Source organism: Monocercomonoides exilis (assembly GCF_001643675.1).
Source record: "Monocercomonoides exilis strain PA203 chromosome Unknown scaffold21-1407046, whole genome shotgun sequence".
Taxonomy (NCBI): domain Eukaryota; phylum Preaxostyla; order Oxymonadida; family Polymastigidae; genus Monocercomonoides; species Monocercomonoides exilis.
The window spans coordinates 347160-367339 of record NW_027150566.1 but is presented as its reverse complement, the minus strand read 5'-3'; the positions used below and the strand labels follow the sequence as shown (position 1 = coordinate 367339).

General features: G+C 44.1%; 6 protein-coding genes across 6 annotated transcripts; 2 read left to right on the top strand and 4 right to left on the bottom strand.

Annotated features, from left to right (window-relative positions):
- Positions 1 to 27: 27 nt before the first annotated feature.
- Positions 28 to 1245, bottom strand: MONOS_1072 (uncharacterized protein; the record flags this gene model as incomplete). Its single annotated transcript, XM_067863193.1, has 1 exon — positions 28 to 1245. The coding sequence occupies one exon, from the start codon at positions 1243 to 1245 to the stop codon at positions 28 to 30; it is 1218 nt and encodes a 405-aa protein (XP_067727748.1).
- Positions 1246 to 1390: 145 nt separating this feature from the next.
- MONOS_1073 (uncharacterized protein) lies at positions 1391 to 1912 on the bottom strand (the record flags this gene model as incomplete). Its single annotated transcript, XM_067863204.1, has 1 exon — positions 1391 to 1912. The coding sequence occupies one exon, from the start codon at positions 1910 to 1912 to the stop codon at positions 1391 to 1393; it is 522 nt and encodes a 173-aa protein (XP_067727747.1).
- A 27-nt stretch (positions 1913 to 1939) lies between these two features.
- Positions 1940 to 2689, bottom strand: MONOS_1074 (uncharacterized protein; the record flags this gene model as incomplete). Its single annotated transcript, XM_067863215.1, has 1 exon — positions 1940 to 2689. One exon carries the CDS (start codon positions 2687 to 2689, stop codon positions 1940 to 1942), a length of 750 nt encoding a protein of 249 aa, XP_067727746.1.
- A 1158-nt stretch (positions 2690 to 3847) lies between these two features.
- Positions 3848 to 8117, top strand: MONOS_1075 (uncharacterized protein). The gene is made up of 3 exons (XM_067863226.1): positions 3848 to 4158; positions 4218 to 4317; positions 4374 to 8117. Exons 1-3 carry the CDS (start codon positions 4016 to 4018, stop codon positions 7947 to 7949), a joined length of 3819 nt encoding a protein of 1272 aa, XP_067727745.1. The 5' UTR covers positions 3848 to 4015; the 3' UTR covers positions 7950 to 8117.
- Positions 8118 to 8242: 125 nt separating this feature from the next.
- On the top strand, positions 8243 to 9258 carry MONOS_1076 (putative 60S ribosomal protein L18a-2). The gene is made up of 5 exons (XM_067863237.1): positions 8243 to 8275; positions 8352 to 8531; positions 8584 to 8713; positions 8785 to 8894; positions 8979 to 9258. Exons 1-5 carry the CDS (start codon positions 8273 to 8275, stop codon positions 9078 to 9080), a joined length of 525 nt encoding a protein of 174 aa, XP_067727744.1. The 5' UTR covers positions 8243 to 8272; the 3' UTR covers positions 9081 to 9258.
- MONOS_1077 (uncharacterized protein) lies at positions 9105 to 20007 on the bottom strand (the record flags this gene model as incomplete). Its single annotated transcript, XM_067863247.1, has 6 exons — positions 9105 to 9708; positions 9786 to 17927; positions 18074 to 19380; positions 19473 to 19588; positions 19682 to 19840; positions 19897 to 20007. 6 exons carry the CDS (start codon positions 20005 to 20007, stop codon positions 9512 to 9514), a joined length of 10032 nt encoding a protein of 3343 aa, XP_067727743.1. The 3' UTR covers positions 9105 to 9511.
- Between the last annotated feature and the right edge of the window lie 173 nt (positions 20008 to 20180).

Below are 20180 nucleotides of genomic sequence, written 5' to 3'. Positions count from 1 at the left end.
TGTTGAAATATGCATCCAGAAATGAAGTCATCTCAATTGAGGAATGGTTGAACGGATTGTCCTGAGTTCCGCAAACAGAAGTCGCACTGTATTCCAAATGTTCTCGCATTCTTCTTTCTCTTCCTTTGTAGAACTCGTTATTCGCTTTCTCATCATATCTTCTTCTTCCATATCAAATATAGGATTCATTCCTCTCATCCTCCGCAATTGCTGCTCAACAATCTCAGCAGGCGGACTCACCACCATTTGTTCCTTTTTGTTTTGAGGGAACTCTGACTGTCCATCCCACATTAAAAATGTTGATCGAAATTGAGGATGCATATAAAGTTGGGCAAATATCGATATAATGTGACTCATTGCGTTTGGGTTGTGGATGCCCCGATATTTGCTTCTTTCTCTGCTCCATGGCGAAACAAGAGGCAATGCAGAAATGTTGAATCCTGGGTAAACATGTTCATCTTCCAACTGTTGAAGCTTTCCCAGCAGCTCAAACACACATCCTTGATTAACCTTGCTCCCATGACATAATGTGGAAATAAATTCGAAGATCATGTTTCTTATTTCAAAATCGTTCACAATTGCTAAAGTTTCAGGTGCGTGGTTTTCTGTCTGGCTGGATTGCGCGTCTTCATTTGAAAGGCCATAAAACAGTGTTTTTTCCCACAGGAATGGAATAAGTCTGTGTCCAGTTTTCTTTCCAGCAGAAACATATCCAAAATATTCTTTCAGCAAAATCTCCTGCTTTTGTAATTCTTCTGCAACAATGCCATCTGCTTTCTGTGACTTTTTTTCCATGAAGACAAATATGGTGTTCATAAATGCCAAAAGCGGAAGTAATGGAAGTGCATTTCCATCTGATATTTTGTCTGATCGATTCAAATGAAGATATTGCGCATATGATAAGCAAGATGAGTAGACCTCAGAATTTGGAGATGCAAAAGAAGGGAAATATAATTCAGGAGGAATGATGCAATGGTATTTGTGATGTGTCCGGATAAGAAGCGCAAAAGTTGTCATTAAACGTTGCAAAGATAATCCTCCAGATGGCATTGCGGTCTTCATCGTCAGCGATGCTTGACATAATTGAAGTTTATCCATTAATCGAGCAAGCATATTCCCCAGAAACACCGCAAATTGCTGAATGTGCAGCAGCGTTGCAGTTCCAAGCGCAAACGAAGCAAGTGCTGAGCTCCCATCCAAAATCGATGATATCAGCTGCGCAATTGCACTCTCTTCAAGCAACATGCTCGAATAGGAAATTTGCAGAAAGGTTGACTCCAGTTGCTCGATCGATAAGGGACGTATTGTCTCTTCGCAATGACTGAGCGCGAAAAGGAACACAAGGAGAAATGGCTCGAATGACGATAAAACAAGATATTGTGCCAATTCGTCAGGATAAGCTTTGCATAGTTGAACACAAAATGGCAAACAGCGTGCATAGAATTTCATTTTGTGTTTTGTCTTCGATAGACGAAGCGGAATAGCTGCCTTCCAACCCTGGCAGTCTCTTTGTGGGCGTGTATGTGTTGACAATTTGCATTGCCTCCACGAACGAGAATATTGTTCGTTGTGGGTATTGTTCGCTGCTGGATGCAGACGACGAAACAGGTACTGCAGAAATGCGATTGAGATGGCGCTGCACAATTTTCTCAAATTCCTCTGTGTTTGAAACATACTTATCCATCGACTCTTCGGGAACATACAAGAAGTAGTCCAGCATCCCGCAGTGGTGTGAGGAATGTGGATGTGCCTCAATTGTTGCAGTCACTGCAACTGGTGAAATGTTTGTAGGTGTCAGATAAGAATGCAACTGAACAAGCGGAGAATCGATGCATGGACTTGTTGTGAACGGCAAGCGCAAAAGTGGAAGCTCGACTGCAATATCGTTTGTATAATACACAAATAGCTGCATCAATCTCAAGATAAAAAATACCCGCTGTCATTTTTCTGGTTCCAACATAACTGGTGGCAATGGAACATAATGCGTCTTGTCCTCTGAAAGAGTCGCATTGATTGTCTGCACAACAATTGGCACATGCAAAATAGAATATTCTAATGTGTTGTTGAACAGTAGAAGCGATGGAAGAGCATCTGACGATTCGATTGAATAAGATCCAGATGATTGTGAGCCTAATGTTGAGGTTGCCTGCGCTTCTAAAATGAATGCAGAGACAACTCGGACAACTGTTGCCAATGTTGACGGCGGAAGAGGCTGCAAATAGATCTCATTTTGAAACAGTGGAGATTCCATTAAAAGCGACAGCAGCGCACTCAATCCTCCACTCAACACAAACCGCAACCTCCAGCTTTCCAGGCCCAAATCAGAACACATCTGAGATGCGTATCCGTTCATCCCACTCTTCATCTGTTGCAATGCTTCTCCAATCAAGGCATTCACTTGCTCGAAAGGCATCATTGATTCTGTCTCCTCTATTAGCATTTGCAAATCTCCAAGAATTAAATCCATTTTTTGAATTGCAGTTGCTCTGCTTTCTTCGGTTGCATCATCATTCAACAGTGAGAAAAGTGATGTATACGATGTTCCAATGCTTGCTTTGAGAAGCAAAGGATTAATTTCCTCGTGTAGATGTTTTACCGTTGTCTTCTGACTGAAAAAAGGAAAGACTCCGAATGAACTATTGGATTCGTGTTGTTCTGTGACTGATTCCTTGATTTGCAAATGTTCCATCTGAGTCTGTTCGGTGCAACACTTTTAGTTCCAATTCCAGATTATTTTCAGCAGAAAAAAAGAAAGGAGAAAGGAAACATGCAAAACGCAAGAGGACATATATATATTGAAATCCAAAAAGCTTGGGAAAAAAAGAAAATGCACACTAGAGATGTGGATTGAGACTTTGAATCCGTCTTTCTGTGATCGTTAGTTGCGTATATTCAAAAATTTCCCCGTTAAATACAAAATGACGCATGGTATTTTTATCGAAAAAAGAAAAACAATGAAACAAAGAAGGAAAGAAACAAAAAAGAGAAAGAAAAAGTAAAAATGCGAATTCGAATGTGAATAATTGGAAGAAAACAAATAACCTTGCATCAACAGGCAATAACTGTGTATTTTCTGATGCCTTTCATAAAACAATTACCTGAGTGCCATGTGTAAGCAATCTATCGTCTTTGTATTCTGAACATTCACATTCCGCAGGCATCGTTCCAAATTCAAGATAAAAATACATAAATGGAGGAAAATGAAAAAAAAAAAGATATTTGTGTTAACATTTATGAAAATGAACAATCCGTAAAAATGCAATATAACTAATCTTCATTAGAAATTTCTCATTTTTATTTTTTTAAAAAAATGAAAAGCTATTTCATTGCAAAATAATTTCATAATTTGTACTCACCTTCTCCAGAACTTGCGTCTACGACGCGCAAATGACTTCCGTCGAAGGTGTATTTTTCTTTTATTGCAATTTGATCTTTCAATTTGTGCACGCTCATCAAAAACTCTGAAAATTCGAATGAATTGAATTTATCATTTCCGTCAATGCAATAATGGATTATATTTGTCATTCATCAAATATTATGCTCAAAAATTCAATTTATCAAACAAATAAAAACCCTTAAATTTATTAAGATAATTTTCGTATTTTGGATGAGAATTTTTTCTTTCTGAATTTTGTTCTATCCAACATCTTCAAAGTATTTTTGTTATTCAATAATTGTTCAAAATATTATTGAATTCCAATATCATATTTATTTTATTTTATTTGAAGAATATATTTGGTACAAATCTCGTTTTTTTTATTCAATAATAAGCCCCATTCAGGAAGAAAATTGAGTTGAATGAATTTTGCTCCATTTTCGCATCATTGATATATTTCAATATGGATACACAGATCATAATATTATTTTTTAAATTGCTGTTTTGGCGATCCCTAACCTTGATATAGGAATAGTAAAGGAACTCAGAGAAGAGGGAGCATTAAAAGATCGTCAAATCGGAAAGCTTCAACAGCAACTCCTTACCGATGAGGTGTATCACACACGAGAATTTGAGTATATGCGTCAAGAATTTGAGCATGTAACAGCAGAATTAGAACAGGAAAAGGACGAATGCATGAGAATGTTGAACGAATTAGAGAGAAATTTGACGAATTACGATGATTTAGAAGCAGAAAATTTGGATTTAAAAAATCAAATTCAGTTTGCTTTGAAAGTGAAAATAATTTAATACAGTTTGAAAATAATTTATTTAAATTAAGACATCTCTTTTCACTTGAAAAGACGCTGGAGAAAAAATGCGAGGTTGAAAAAGAGCAAAAAGAGAAACAATTGAACGAGACAAGAATTCAGCTTCTTCATGTTTGCTCATTACAAAAATCAATAAATTTCTAAATCATTTTATTTTTATATGAAAGGAATATAGAAAAGCACTTGATGAAGTGAATTCAGGTTTTGATAAAACACTGAATAAAAGAGTATCCCAAAAAGCTGGCGAAATAAGGGAAAGAAACATAACATTACAATTAGAATGGCTTGAACAACAGGACAAAATAGAAAAAGGATACATTAAATTAAATGCGAAGGATGCAAAAGTTCGTGAAGGAGAAAGGATGAAAGAAGTATCCGATGGAATGATGGAGGTTCAGAATATCATTGATTTAAATGAGCGGAAGCACCAACAAAGAGAAAATGAATACGAAAGCGAATTGAAAAAAGAAATCGAGGATTTGAAAAAGAAAGTGGCAGACATGAAAGAGTTGTGTGAGGAGCGAGATCGGTTGAATGAGGAAGCTGATTGCGTGTGCCTTGACATCAGAGAAGCAAAAGAGAAAGAAAATGACATGAGAGAAAAAGCAGGGCAGCTCGATGCGAACAAGACGAGGCGATTTCACGAAAAGGATGTAAAGGAGCTTGAATTGAAAGAAAAGGAACTGAAGGAAGAGGAAAACATGAATGCAATACGAAAAAGAGAGTTAAGGATATCTTTAAGGAAATCAGTGACTCAAAACAAACAAGACAATTCAAAAGGCAACAAACAACAGAAGCCAAACACCCAAAAGACAGAGCCTACAAAGGAAGCTGACTCAAACGAGAAGACGAATGAAAACGGGGCAGAAAATGGAAGAGAGGAAAAGAACAGAACTTCCATCAATGCAAAACTACGCAATGAACATTTGATCAGCAAGCAATTAAAGAAAACAGACAAAAATCAAACAAACACACAGAAACAGCAGGAGAATACTGACCGGAATGACGAGAAAATCACTTCTCGAACAGAAAACACAGAAAATGACAGCATATTGAACATTCCATCGAAACAGAAAATTTCTCCGAAGGCAACAAAGAGACGTTCATTAACAGCTAAATCTTTTGCCCGAACCAAAAAGAAAGCAAACATCATTGAGGCATTTTCTATTCATTCGCCGTCTTTCTCGTACTTCCCTCATTCAGTTATCGAGAAAGCAAAGGCTGTTCCATCAGACTCATCTAAACAGGAAGGCTCTTCAACAAAGGTAACCTCTCTCACCCAATCTTCAGTGTCAAGCAGCCTGAAACGCCCAAAAACACAGAATTCTTCGTTTTTTGTGTCCACCACGAACACACGCAGGCCGATCTCAGCATACTCTTCGAGGTCATACAGATTGTACACTCAACCTTTTTCGTTCTCACCTGATGAGCAGAAGAGGAAGCTTATTCAGAACAACTCACAGGTGCAGATGGTGCAGAAGGTACAAAGTGTGGAGATGGAAGAGAATGACGAGGATGAGGAAGGGGAAGAGAATGAGGAAACAAATGATGGGGATGAAGAAGAGAATGAAGAAGAAAAAGAAGAAGAAGAAGAAGAAGGAGAGGGAGAGGATGAGGAAAAAGAAAATGTAAAGAAAAGAGAAATTTCTGAGAGTTACAACAAAATAAATACAGAAACATCAAGCACAAACCTTGTGAAACTTCGAAGTATTTTGACCAATGATGCAGTTAATAACGAAAAATCAGACAAAAACAAACATTTAGATGAGCTTCTATTGCAGGCATTTGCAGATCTTGATGACGATGACAAGAGCAAGAAGAAGCTGGCAAAAGGGATGAAGCGGCCGAAGATGAGTTGGATACCCAAAATCAGCGGGAGAGTGTTTATCGACCCGTCGATGACGAACAATCCCAGGTTCCACGCCAGCACATTCGATGAGCTGGCAAAGGAAGGAATAACAAGAGAAGTGGAGACACCGTCTGGCAGAGGGAAGAAAGCGCCTCAAAAAAAGGGGAAATCAAGCGGAGGGAAAGGGATGATATCCAAAAAACAGACTTCTTCTGTTTCTTCTTCTGTTTCTTCTTTCACTCCTCTCTTATTCAGCTCTGCCTCAACTCCTGCTATTCCTGAGGCGTCTTCATTAACTCGTCCTTCTTTTGAGCTTTCACTTGATTCACTTAAACATTCCCCTTCATCCTCTGCTCTGCCTTCTTCTTCTGATTTTCTCAATGAAAAGACATCTCATTCAGATTTCGATACATTCAATGAACTCACAGAAAACAACAAGAATTCATTTGATAAATCTAATAGACTGAAGCAAGAAGCAGGCAACAACTTCATCTTTGAACGGAACATTACAAAAGAAGAACATCCAAAAATAGCTAAGCCTTCTGCAAAGTCTGCACAAACATCAAACACTGACTCTTCCCCTTTGCCCACATCAACTGCCACATCAATTCCTGAACGCCTCAACTGGCTTAGCGACATTCATATGATAGCGTCTTCTCCTTCTACTCTTTCATCATCGCTCAACTCAACTCGCTCCTCTTCTCCCTCTCAGCAGATGATGTCTCCTCATCTTCTGCCTGCTGAAGGAAAAGACAAGCACCGTTCAAAAGAACAGAAAGGCAAAAGAAGCAGACCACTGTCTGCACGTGTTGCCTCATGCTCTCCAAGCCTTCTGTCTTCTTCCATTGAGCTTTCACAGCATCCGTCCTCATCTTTGTCTTCTTCTATCTCTTCTTCCTCCTCCTCCTCTTCATCATCATCCTCATCTTCCTCCTCCTCCTTCATCTCGCCTGGGATGCTATGGCGCTCCTCCTCTTCCATCGCCAGCATCATCACATCACTCAGCCAGCCAGCAACTCCTTCCTCTTTCTCTCCTCGTCAGCCACAAAGAAACAGCTACACACCACCAGCCACAACACCACATGGAGAAGACCCACCTCTTCTCATCTCTTCCCAAGAGACTGCTTCATTCACTCAGTTGCCATCTGATGCACACACACAAATATCTGAGTCACTTTCGTCCAATCAGACGAACAAGCGGCAGCTGCGGCCGACGTCCGCAACACCTTCGCATTCTTTGCTGTCAATCTCATCGACTTCTTCAAATAAGCAAATGAAGAGGAGAGAAAGTGCTGTGGAAGATTACTCGTTCCAGCTGAGATCAATCGATGGTGCTTCACTGACAGAACAAAACAAGCAGAAATGCTGCGAAAATGAAAGAGAAAAAATCAGAGATGGAGATGTCAATCAGTTGAAAACAGATAACATCAAAGTGGATTCAATGTTAAATGCAGAAGGAATGGGAAATACAATTACAAAGAATTTATTTTCTTCTCTTTCACCAGAGTCAACCACAACTTCGATTGATATCAGCTCTGAAACCACTTCTCCGATTGTTTCGCCAAAGCATCCACAGCCGTTTCTGTCCCTTTCTCAATCAGCCAAGTCATCTCCTGCTTCGTCCAGGCCGCACACGCCAATCGTCAGCACGCTTCTTAGACGCTCTCCTGTGGACTCTTATTCACTCAGCACTTTTGCCTCCTCTTCTCCTTCGCCTGCTGCAGTGCGCAACGCACACTCATCAATTGGCGTCAGACCGCAGACTTCTCTTGGAATCTCAAGGAGTCGTGTCCAATCGCAGATTGATGGGGCATCAACAGCCTCTTCGTCTAACTCTTCTTTTGTGAAAATATCTCCTGCGTATGCTTCATTTAAATCTCTTTTCAATGAGTAATTTTGTTCCTTATGTATTTCTTTTTATTGGGTTTTTCAAAATTTGTTACAATTGCAGTTTATTTTCGTTGAGTTTTGTTCAATTTTTCTTTCAACCATTTCAAAAAATTTTTGTTCATTCTTTTTAAGAAAAATAAAAATGAATATCTTTGTTCAAACCACAAATAAACAGGAAATTTCTTTTTCTGAAAAGATTGTAATTCATATGATATTCTAGCAAAATGGATTGTACAAAATTCTTATCATTTCAGACGAATCATGAGAAAGATTTGGAGTAAGATCAGAAATTTCCCCAATTCAAATAAGATCAAAGGCTTTGTTGAAATGGTGTGTCTCAGAGTAATGTTGAGATATTCTTTAACGAATAGTCCATTTTTATTCCATTTTTAATTTATAAATTTAGTTGAGACAATACGAAATCATTGGACGTCATTATCCAAACTCAAGAATTCAAAAGCCAAAGTTGTACAAGATGAAAATCTTTGCACAAAATGCAGTTGTTGCTCGTTCAAAGTACAACTACTACATGACTCGTCTTCAAAAGACAAAGAAGTCAAACTGCCAGATTTTGAGAATCAAGCAGGTATTTTAATTTTTTTCTCATTTTTATCAATTTTCATGCTATCTGATCGTAGATTGTTGAGAAAAGACCACTCCAAGTGAAGAACTTCGGTATCCTTCTCAGATTCGAAAGTAGAACTGGAATTCACAATGTGTACAAGGAATACAGAGATGTGACACAATGCGGTGCTGTCCAGCAAATGTGTATGCGAATGAATAAAAGAATTATTAACTCCGTTTAATTATCGAAATTCTTTTCTTTTTTTATCTCAAAGACAATGAAATGGCCTCACGTCACGCTGCACAAAAAACTGGTATTCATATCATCTCTGTTGTTCGTCTTCCAAGCAAATCTTGCAGACGTGCTAATGTTAAGGCCTTCCACGTATGATAAATTTTTTTAATGCGGATTTTATATTTATATTTCTATTTTGCAATTGTTTTGCAATTTTTTTTCAAAAATAAACAGAATCCTGACTTGAAATTCCCTCTTCTTCACAGAAAGAGAAGACCAACAACTCGCGACTACAGAACAGTCTTCAAGGCAAAACGTCCATCAACTATCTGGTAAGCTATTCAATTCTATTAAAAAACATTTTGCATTTTTATAAAGCGAATAAAGGAAGTGATTTTCAGAATTTTTGTTTTCTCTTTGTTTCAAAAAGCTCAAAAGAATAATTTCTCATTTTGCTAAATTCTTCAAAAGATACAAAATGTATCTTTTCGTGCAACAAGAATGTTAGCATCCGCGATGTTAGAGTTAAAGCATCGAACGAAAAAGGCACAAAAAGAAAAAGTTAAAGAAAATTGTTCAAAAAATTTAGCTAAACTTCAGATTATAAAACAATGAACAGAAAAGTTATTATGAAGTTGGACAAACAAACAAAAAAAGAAAACAAGCTATTTCAAAACAAGTGAAAAAGATACATTTGAACAACACAAATTCACATATAAGAAACACAATGCTCTGGTGAAGTACACTCTTCTCAGATTATTGACAGTTTAAACAGGAAGAGGAGGAACCTGAATGCTTTGACTGCTTAGCTGTGACAGTCTTGAAGCTGGCATTGACGAAGCATTGTTTGAGGGTGTTGAAGATAAAGTATTTGCAGAAGGAGACACTGGATTTGATGGAAGAAGATTTATCTGACTGTCTGCTCCGCAAAAAGATGAAAAGACTTGTTGCCTTTGCTTCCATTCTGCACAGAATACAAAAAGATGAAGAAAAAAAATCATAATTCTCAAATAGAAATAAATTGAAAAAAGAATAACAAACCATTTCGCAAAGATGTAAATGTAACAGTTTGAGGGCTAATGAATCGAGATTCGTCCCAGTGTTTGGCTGCCTCATCTCCTACATCAGAAATCAATTCGCCATTTGCAGAGTCAATCAGATAAATATGTCCTCCTGTATCGCTAACTGCAAATACATCATATTTCTCAAACACAACAACGCTAGCTGCAATCAACGGATCTTCAAAGAACACCTCATTTGCAAATGGATCAGGTGGAGGCGTTTGTGCTTGCTTGTTGGCATTTGACCGAGCGGATGTTTGTTCACCTGTCGGAGTTGTTGTACCAGACGGTGCAGCAGAAGCACTTGGAGAATGTTGCGATGCATTTGCATTGGCATTAGCATCAGTGAAGCTGGTGACTGAAGTTGATCTTTCTCTCCTGAAGCTTGGAGCGCGCAGATGCAACCGAGAACTCTTCTCAGTCTCTTTTCCCGAAGCTGTCTGAGTTGCAGCCAGCGTCTGCTGTGTGCGCTTCGGCGACATTTGGGGTGGAATTGGGGGAGGAGCGGAGTCCCACCGTCTGATCAGCTGCATCTCCTTCGGAATGCGCGAGATGTCCCACAGCTCCATCCGCAGCCGCATAGTAAAGCGGTCGAGAAGAAGGCTATCGCTGTTGTAGATGCAAAGCAAGCGCGTTGCGTGGGAGTCGGCGCAGACAGCATAGGGCACAGCATGCAGAGGGAAATGCCCGACGAACGAGAGAATTTGAGTTGAGTACAAGTGGATGAATGTGTGGAAGAGAACATCAGATTTGGGCTCAAATTTTGTAGACTGCTGCTGAGGAGAGAGGGGAAGAGGAAGGGAAGGTTGTGGGTTGTTCAAAGGAATGGTCAGAAACGGAGATGACTGCTGAGCCTGAACAGGAGCCTGCTTTGAAGATGGAATGGAAGACAGCTTTGAGGCAAGCTCGTTCTGGTTGTTTGAGGCGGTTGCCACAGTGCAGGAGACATCGGGCACAGGATGAGTTTCTATGATGCAGAGAAGATTGAGAACAGTCAAGTGGATGAGATGGTTGATTGAAAGAGGTGAAATGTCGTCAGATGAAAGTGGATGCGATAGAGAGAGTGTTGTGTTCTGGTGGATGCGCATCTGCTGAAGTGCAAAGGTGTTCGCATAATTGATCATTTGTGTGGAGAGAGGCAGCGTGTATGCAGAGGGGCTGTTGTTATAATTTGCCCGTTGTGGATAAGATGCGCCAAATGAAGAAGAAGGAGGAGGTGAAGGAGAAGCAGAAGAAGGAGAAAATGGTGTTGGGATTGGCAAAGAGGAATAATTGGAGAAAGGAGGTGGAGAGACCGAAGGAGAAGGAGAAGAATGTAAGAACAGCTGAGGTGTGGCTGAAGTGGAAGAAGGCTGTACAGCTTCTGAACTGTGAGGAGTCCATGGGGAAGGAGAAGGCGAATAAGCTGAAATATACTGCACGCCATAGGAAAAGCGGAGTGGAAGCAGAAAGCGAGGCATTTGATTCATAAAGAGAGGAGGGACAGACGAGGGAAGCGGAGACTGCATGAAGGGAATGGTTGGTGGAGACACCATCGATGGCTGGCGTGAATGAGTGGTCGTATTCGAGGCAATGGATAAGGCGGTTTGTGCGCGCGGAGAGTAAGCATAAGGGATGAGGGATGCCATTGACAAAGAGGAGGAAGATGTTGATGTAAATGGTGATGATGACATTTGAGAAAACACATTTCTGTCTTTATCTGCATCTTTGTCTCTGTCTGTAATGCTGCCTGATGGAACAACATCACCATTGGGGAGAACTGGAGAAGTTGAAAACAGCCAGGAATACGAACAGGTTGAGAGAGATGTCATGGAAGAAGAGAAATACGAAGACATCATCGAAGGGGCAGTTCCTTGCATGCTTGACGGTGAAAGTGACGAACCAAACGGAGAAGCAGAAGATGTGAAAACAGAAGTAGACGAATGAACAACCGGCGAAGAAGAAGCAGCAGCAGCCACTTCGTGTCTCAAGTGGATGTTGATGGCGACAGCTGTCTGCAGCGCAACAAACGCCTCACACTCGCAAAGCGCATGTGACAGGAAGATCTTCAGCGCTGGGCGCGACGAAAGCGGCAAGTTCCACAGATTGACCTGCCCTTCTGAGTCACCCGAAGCGCACATCTCTTGCGGATGGGGAAAGTCCTTCTGCAGCACACGCTCAGGAAACACGAATGAGGTGTGCCCGCTGAATGGGCTGCAGGCAACCACGCTGTTCACATCAGCTGTTGGCGAGTGGCCGAGCAGCAGATCCCACCCAACTTCCAACCCACGCTCTGCCCCAGCTCCAACCACATGCACTGTCTGTGCAAAGGACTGGTCGGTGCAGAATGGAGAGAGGAAAGAAGGAGATGTGAGGAGAGAATGTTGCGTGGAGGAAGTGCGTTTCTGTGCTTCTGCTTCTTCTTTCTCTGCTTCTTCCTCATCTGGCTCCACTGTGCCGTCTGAGTTTCGGCGGGCGTACAGACGTGCCTTTGATCGCTTTGCTTTCGTCTTCGGCTTCAGCTTCGACACAGGTGCAGGCGCCAAAAGAGCAGTTGCAGCCAGATTCTGAGAGGACACAGAAAGCGATGCGTAGTCAGAGGAGATCGAAAACGCTGTGCTGCCTCGCTTTCCCTGGGCAAGGGTGACATTCAGGATGAATCCATTCCACATTCCGAGCATTGCGAATGTGTTGTGCCACAAGGGAAGTGTGCATACTGATATGCACTCAGGAATAGACAGAATGGAAGATGGCTCTTCTGTTGATGGGAGAGGGAATGTGGGTGCGTTGAAGAGTGCAGACGAAGAGGAAGAGAAGAAGGAAGGCATTGGAAGCTTCCCCCGCACTGGTAATGGGATGGAGAGACGACCAGACGACTGAGGAGAAGAAGAAAAGGATGTGTCGTTGTGTGGTGGAGATGTCTTGACAAGCGAACTTCTCTTTTTGACTGGTGTTTGAAGCGCTGTTGAGTTGAGAGAAGAAGAAGTAGCTGTTGTCCTTTGTGTTTTGTTTCCGTTTTCTTCCCGATTCGTATCCGTACCTTGTCCATTCCCTTCGCCTCCCTTCTGAACCTTCTTTTCCTTCTCGTCTTTCTTCTCCAACAGCGGAAGAGGAGGCGTAGCAGTCAGCAGCTCTCCTGAATGGAAGTTCCACATTGTTGTGTTTCCTCGCGAGTCGACAGCCACAATCGCTCTTTGGAAGGAGTCCATCACAACACACTGCAGCGGGGCACAGGCACAGCGCAGTGTGAACTCCTTCTCCTTCTTCCCAGAATGCAGGCTCCACACACACACAAGACCTGCAGTGTCCACTGAGACGATTTCGCGAAACACATTCGACACCAACAGAAAGGGGATGGGACGCGAATGCGCTGCAGAGGAGGTGGACTTCACGAGAGAAGGAAGAAGAGACTCGGCTGCTTGGGTAGGAGATGGGGATTTAGTTTGGCTTGAAGTAGATTTGTCAGTTGAATCAGCTTTGGCGTTTTGCCCGGATTCCAGAAGTGGAGTTGGCGCTTCATTTGCAGTTGAAGAAGAAGAAGAAGAAGAGGAAGAGGAAGAGGAGGAAGAAGTATTGTTTGAAGTATCTGTCTTTGATTGTCCAATAGAAAGAATTGACATTCTTGTTGAAGAACGAGATTGGAAGGGAGATTGAGTGATTAGCCTTGGTGTCTTGATCACCTCGCCAGTAGTCAGCTTCTCAAGTATCTTCCTTCTGTTTGCTTTTCGTTCACTTGTTACTGGCGATTCTGATCTTTCTGGCGGATAAAGAGACGGAGACACAGGAGAAGCGAATGAAAGCGGTCGCGGTGAAACAGACGGTGATAGCTGCTCCCGTTCAGCGAGTGTGTCTGAAGCTTCATCATCATTCACATCTGCTCTTTCAGGTGATTTATCTACTCTTCGCGTTCTCCTCCGCTCTCTTTTGATCTCTCTCTCCTTCCGCAGCATCTCCTTTTCTTCCTCCATCCCATCTCTCATCTGCTGCATCATTGCTTCCTTCTCCTTCTGCTCCTTCTTTTCTCTCTCGTGCTCTTTCTCCAGCTCCTTCTGATACGCCTGCCTCGCGCTGCCGTCTGCTGTTACATCGAGCACCCATCCTCTGAGGGTGTCTCCGCCAGTGATGAGCAGATGGCGCCTCTTGCTGAATGCACACGAGATGAACGAGTTGTGTGGCCGATACACTGTGTAGTCCACTATCGACTGCTGTAGTGAGAAGTCGCGGAGTGACCAGAGGCGGATGTTCTTGTCGACAGACACAGAAATGAGGAGCTGGCGCTTGTTGTCCAGGAAGCACTTCAGCAGCGGAGCTGTGTGGCCGACGAGGTCTTGGATGAGAGTGCCATTGAGGAAGTTATAGAGAGAAATCGTCTGGCGCGTGGTTGGGGCAATGAGGATGTTCTTCTCTTTGAACAGGATCAGGTCGAGGAAGCCCTGTTTGTTCAGCTTCATGTCGAGTATGCGGTCTTCGTTGTTCTGCAGCGCCTTCTGTTTGTTCAAAGAGGAGATGAGAGTGCTGCTAAGCATCGCATCGCCAGACGCCACAGTCGATCCCTTCGAATAGGAAGAGCGCGGCGATGTCAGCGCAGGGATGCTGCTGCTCGTTCTGGTTTGGCTATTTCTCCCGTCCTTTTGAGTGCCATTAGCAGCTGCGTTGTTTGTGTTAGCAGCGAGTGCAGAAGTGACCCAGGGGATCGAATACGTCTGCTCCATCGCTATTCTCCGTGTCACTGACCATCTCTTTGACCCCATGTCCACCAGCGCCACCGTCCCATCCAGCGACGCGCTGACAAACACGTCTTTGCTGAGCACCTCAATCTGAGTGATGCGGTCGGTGTGCAGCTTCGCTCGGGAGACGAATTGTTGAGGCCCCTCTGGTGCCAGTGGCTGGAGCAAGTGGCACACGCCGTTCACATCCCCCGCCAGCACAAGGAGCACATCATCAGCAGTCACAAAGTCGAGGACGGCGGTTTTGGAGAGCTCGGCAATGCGCTCAGCAGCCACTGAGGCAGAGGTGCTGAAGGGAGAGATATAAAGAGAAGAAGAAGAGGAAGAAGAGGAAGAGGAAAATGAGGGTGAAGAAGATGGAGATGATGAAGCAGAAGAAGCAGAAGTAGAGGAAGAGCCCATGTTAGTCGGAGAAGCAGATCGCTTTGATGCTGCCTCTGCACTTCTATTTGACAGCTCCATGCCTTCTCTAAGCTCCTCCTTGAACGAGGTAACGCAGCAGGCAGGAGCAAACTGCAGGGCAGTGAAGAGGTTTGTCCCGCTCAGCCTGCTCTGCTCTGTGTAATCTGTGAGTGAATATGCAACAATAGCAAAGCGTGTTGTGGCCACAAGCACAACATAGCGAGTGGGCAGTGTCAGAACAGACAGCACCCAGCTGGTGTGAGTAGGGTGGGAGGTTGGGAGGAGATGGTGGGGGGTGACTGACCCGATGATGACATCGGTGGCATCTGCAGATGAAGAGGATGAAGACGAAGATGATGATGAAGAAGAAGACGAGGAGGAAGAAGAGCTCGAAGCAGATTCGGAATTCGAAAATGAAGAAGAATTCTGTTTTGACTGAGCACTTGGCGATGCAACAGATGGAAGCGAATAAGAAGCAAGTGAAAGTGCACGCGAAGTCGAGTTTTGTTGCTGTGTCTTTTCTGCAGCCGTTCTCCACAGAGGTGTTCTAATCGACTGTTCATTCGCTTCTGACTCTCTTCTGCTTGTGCCATTCTCTTTCCCTTTCGCCTTTCCTCCTTCTGCACCAAAGGGAGAAGTGGCAGGGCGGCTGCCGATGGGGTCGGGAATGTAGCTGTCGGGCAGCGCAACCATTCGGGAGTATCTCAATCTCTGTCTGCGATGGGCAGCAGCGCTGCTGTCAGAGGTGACAGGGCGCATGGGAGAAGAAATAGCATCAGCAAGGATCCGGCTGTGGGAGAGAGAAAGAGAGGCGTCGGCTGGAGATATGGAGGAGGGATGAGAAGAAGAAGAAGAGGAGGAGGAAGATGAAATATACGAAAGAGAAGATACAGGTGGGATGATTGGATTCTTGGGCATGGACAATCGTGTCATGTATGACGGAGAAGAGAAAGGCGAAATTCCGACTGTTTCGTGCGAGCGGAGGAGCGTCAAGTCCAACTGCCCAAACACTCCCTTCCCCAAAATATCGTCTCTTCCCTGCACAACTTTCTTTGGCGATCCGTCGTCGCTTTCATTTGTGGCATTTTGTGTGTTTGTGTATTCACCCCAGCTGCTTGCAGTCATTGAAGCTGAAAGAGAAGAAGAAGATAGCGGTGGAGCATTCGATCTCTGTGTGTACAGAAAGTCTTCCTCTGCACTGCCTTCACCTGCAAACTGCTCCATTCCATCGCCATCTGCCCCGTTCTGCGCATTCTCCCCCACATTCCCCCTCCTCTCACTGTTGCGTGGCCACAGCCTGGGAGTTGTTGGCGGGTCTTTCTTCATTGCCAGGCGGCGCTGAGTGATTGCTGTTGGCATCTCCACCTCGTTCGGGTGTGTCGGCACCATCACCCCTGCCTCCTGCTCCATCCTCCGCTTTCTCGACTCAGCAATTGTGCGCGACTGAATGCGCGATGAAGCCAAATCCTTGTTCGCTCCGAGGTTCCGCGTGGCGTGGCTGAGGCGGGTGGTGGCAGAGAACGGAAGGAAGAGCAGAGGCGGCTGGTCTTCGCTGCCTTCGATCAGCTGCTGCCGCATCGACTGTTGCGCTGGCTGTGCCTGTCCCAAAGACGTCCGAAGAGGCGAGCGTCTGCGTGTTGTGCGGGCAGAAGAGGCCAAACGAGATGTTGGACTTTTCTTTCCTGATGTTATTGTCCTTCCTGTTGACTTGGAGCGGGATGACATTTTTGAGGGGCCCATCCTCTTTGAGCGGTGCTTTCCTGCGCGTTCGGTCTGAGCAGAGCGGGCGAATGGAGATGAGGCAGAGGAGGAGACATCAATCTCCAAGTGACGTGATTGTGAATATGACTGTGAGAGTGATTGTGTTCGTGTCTGTGATTGTGTTTGTGTGTTGGCTGTTGTGCGTGACGTGAGCAGAGGCGATGTGAATGAAGAAAGCGTGTTTGAGCGCGGAGAGTACTGCGACTGGTGCGAAGTTGGCCGCAGCGCAGAGAACGGAGAAAACGGAGAAACTTGAGAGAACGGAGAAACATCTGAAGCAGGCACAGTGGCAGAGGAGGCAGATGCGCCGTCGTGGCGCTCAGATCCCGAGTCGTTGCTGTCAAACTCTGTTTTTGTGGGGGAAGGAGCATTTGTGGCAGTTTCTGCATTTGTCTGTGGAGACACGATGGAGATTGGCAGCGGAGAGAGCAAAGAAAGATTGCTCTGAGGAGACAAAGTTCCGAATGTGGACTGAAACGACTGGTCGTGTGCAAAAGAAGCTGTTTTTGGTGAACCGCTGGATTGCGCTGACTGCAGCTGAGCAGACATCCTTCTGTGTGGATAGACACCTTCTTCATTTGAATTGCCTTCGAACTCACTCTCATTGACTTCATCCAGCACACAATTGGAGTTAGAGAGAGAGGCGTTCATTCGCTCTGCCTCAGAACTTCTGATGTTTGGCGAGCCAGGCGAAGGAAATGCCATAGACGATCTCCTCGACACAGCAGGGGAAGGAATCAAGCTGCCAAACTCGTGCTGCAAAGAGGGTGGGAGCGGAGGAGAGAAAGATTGGATAGGAGACTCAGAGAACGAGGCAGTGGAATCTCTGAAACGGGCAGAGGAGCGAAGAGAGTGCAGAGCAATAGACTGGCGAGGAGAAGTGAGTGGACTTTGCGACCGGCTGTCTCTTCGAAGTGGAGAGGTGATGCGGCGGCGGGGGGAATTAAGTGCAGGGGACGGGCGGATGTTGTTGTGGGAGGAGTCTTCTCTTTGTTGTGGAAGTGAAAAGGGAACGAGTTTGAACTCTTCGTTCACAAACTTGGCGGTTGCGCGGAAAGATGGCGGGGGAATTTCCTTGCCGATCCGGGCGATAACTGAAGAAGAAGAGAAGATGGAAGAGGAGGAAGAAGAAGGGCGCAAAAGAGATGCTTGAGAGGCATTTGGAGAGATGGGCGCATTGTCGTTTCTGTCGCTGCTCCAAACAGGCTCGCCGCGAAGGAAAGAGTCTGCAGTTATTTTGGCAAGACGATCATCTGAATGAAGAGTCGAAGAAGAAGAAGAAGAAGAATGCGAATATAAAACAGAACATGATGCACATATATATGTTCATGAAATGTAGTAAAGCAGATACAGTCAATCAAATAAAAAAATAAATAAATAAAAGAAACAACCAACACACCAAAAGATTTCTTAATCAACGGGCTTCTTCTGAGTGACTCGCTGACAGGCGGTGCGAGTGAAGTCTCAATCGGATTGCGCGGTGCAAATGAATGAACCATCTGAGACGGGCCAGCCGCTCCATTTCCATTGCTGTTGCTGCCATATGGTCCATAGGCAGATGAGGAAGAGGAAGAAGAAGAAGAAGAGCCTGATTTCGACTGATTGGCAGAGAGACGGCGCAGGCGCTGAGACCATTTCAGAAGTGATTTGCGCTTTGTCTGGCTGCCGCTGCTGTTATTTCTGTAGAGATGAGACTGACGAGGTGTTGGGCGGGCGAGAGAGAGAGTGGGTGAAATGGAAGAGGACTGCTGGGGAAAGGGCTGTGATGTGAGGGTGGAGTTGGGCTCTGCTCCGAAGAGAGGCGTCTGAGGTGTGTTGAAGTGCTGTGGCTGATAAGACTGCTGGTAGTATTGCTGGCTGGCCTGCGATCGATACTGCTGAGAAGGAGACAGCGGGTACGGAGAAGAGAGCGAACTGGCACCGAAGCGGCGGGGCGTCGGGCGAGAGGCAGATTTTGGTGTGGTTGGCGACAGCAGCTGCGGCGGGAGGACGGCAGAAGATGACACACTCAGGGGAGTGCGGCTGCCGCTGTCGTCGCTGCCGTTCCAGTCGTCGTCCCACTCACTTTCTCTGTCGACTTCGCCATTTGCCTCAAATGACTGCTCTTTCTGCAGCATGTCGGGGCTTGTTCGGTCGTCTGACTCGACATCTTGGATGGTATCCTGCTCGCTCCGAACGGGGGAGACACGACTTTTCGTCTTTCTTCTCCTTCTCTTTCCCTTCGGTGATGTTCTGAATGATGAAGAAGAAGAATACATGGCAGTTGCAACAGTAGCATCTGCCTCGCTTCTATCTGCTTCTCCCACCCACTCTGCAATCCCCCTCCGCTCCATCTCCATCCTCCTCCTTGTCTGCGTCACAATGCTACGCGCCTCCATCTCGTCAGCCTCTTTTGCCTGCTCGTCCATCTTCCGCTTCCCTTCCTCAAGCCACAGAAACCGCCGCGTCCGCTTCATGTCCACAGACTCCATCTCCAAAGAGCTGCTGCTCAGACCCGTCCGCGGCGAGCGGCTGAATTTTGCATGATCTCTTTTTGAGCTGGCACCAGCGCCGGCAACTCGCTCCTGTGCAACCATTTGTGAGATTCTGTCCATTTCTTCTTCTTCCTCTTCGCCGTCGAGGATTTGGAGGAGAGAAAGCGTGGGAAGCAGAAGTGTGACAATCGGAATGAAGTCGCCATGTAGTATTGTCAGTGTGTTGTCTCGGCTGCATTTTCAATGAAGAAAGAAAGAATCCAAATAATAGAAAATATTATCACACAAAATTGGTTAAAATTCGCAACTGAATAAAGCGCAAACCAGCTCACAAATATCAAATCGTCCGATGGTTGTTGCCCTTCATAAATGTTTATTAAATCAATTGGGCAGTTTCTATTGACTGCATTTATTGGAAAGCTTGGAAGGATGTTGTATTCCTTGAAAATAAGAAAAGAATATTTACAAGAATTTTCAATATTTTGTTCGGCAAGATAAAAAAAATCATAAAAAAGCAATTCGCATTATCATACAAGCTTTTCAACGGAATGAGCAGTAGTTAATTGATATAATGTGAAATTTATAAATTCATTCCAAGGAATTTTCCCCTGGGCTTGGACATCCATTGAATGAAAAAGCTTTCGAAGTTTAGATTCTTTATCGCGAACATATTGCATTAGAACTTCGACAAACTTTATGAGAATTACATTATTATAATCACTAAAGTAGAAATGAAAACAACGCAAACTGTTTGTTCGCTTAACATTCCATTTGAGTCTCTTGTCCTTTCAAAAAATGTTGTCATGATTTCTTCGAGCTGATTTTTGGTTAGCTCGTTAATTCCTGCATCCTTCGACATTCTTAAAAAAAGGTTAATTGAAACAAAAGCAAATACAGACTTTTCAACATTTTGTGGATAAATCGACTGCCCCATCATTCTTGTTGAAAGAATCGATGATTGTAATAATGATGCATTATGCTTTGATTGTATGCTCTTGAATAAAAATGAATGCATTTATCAATACATTGAAA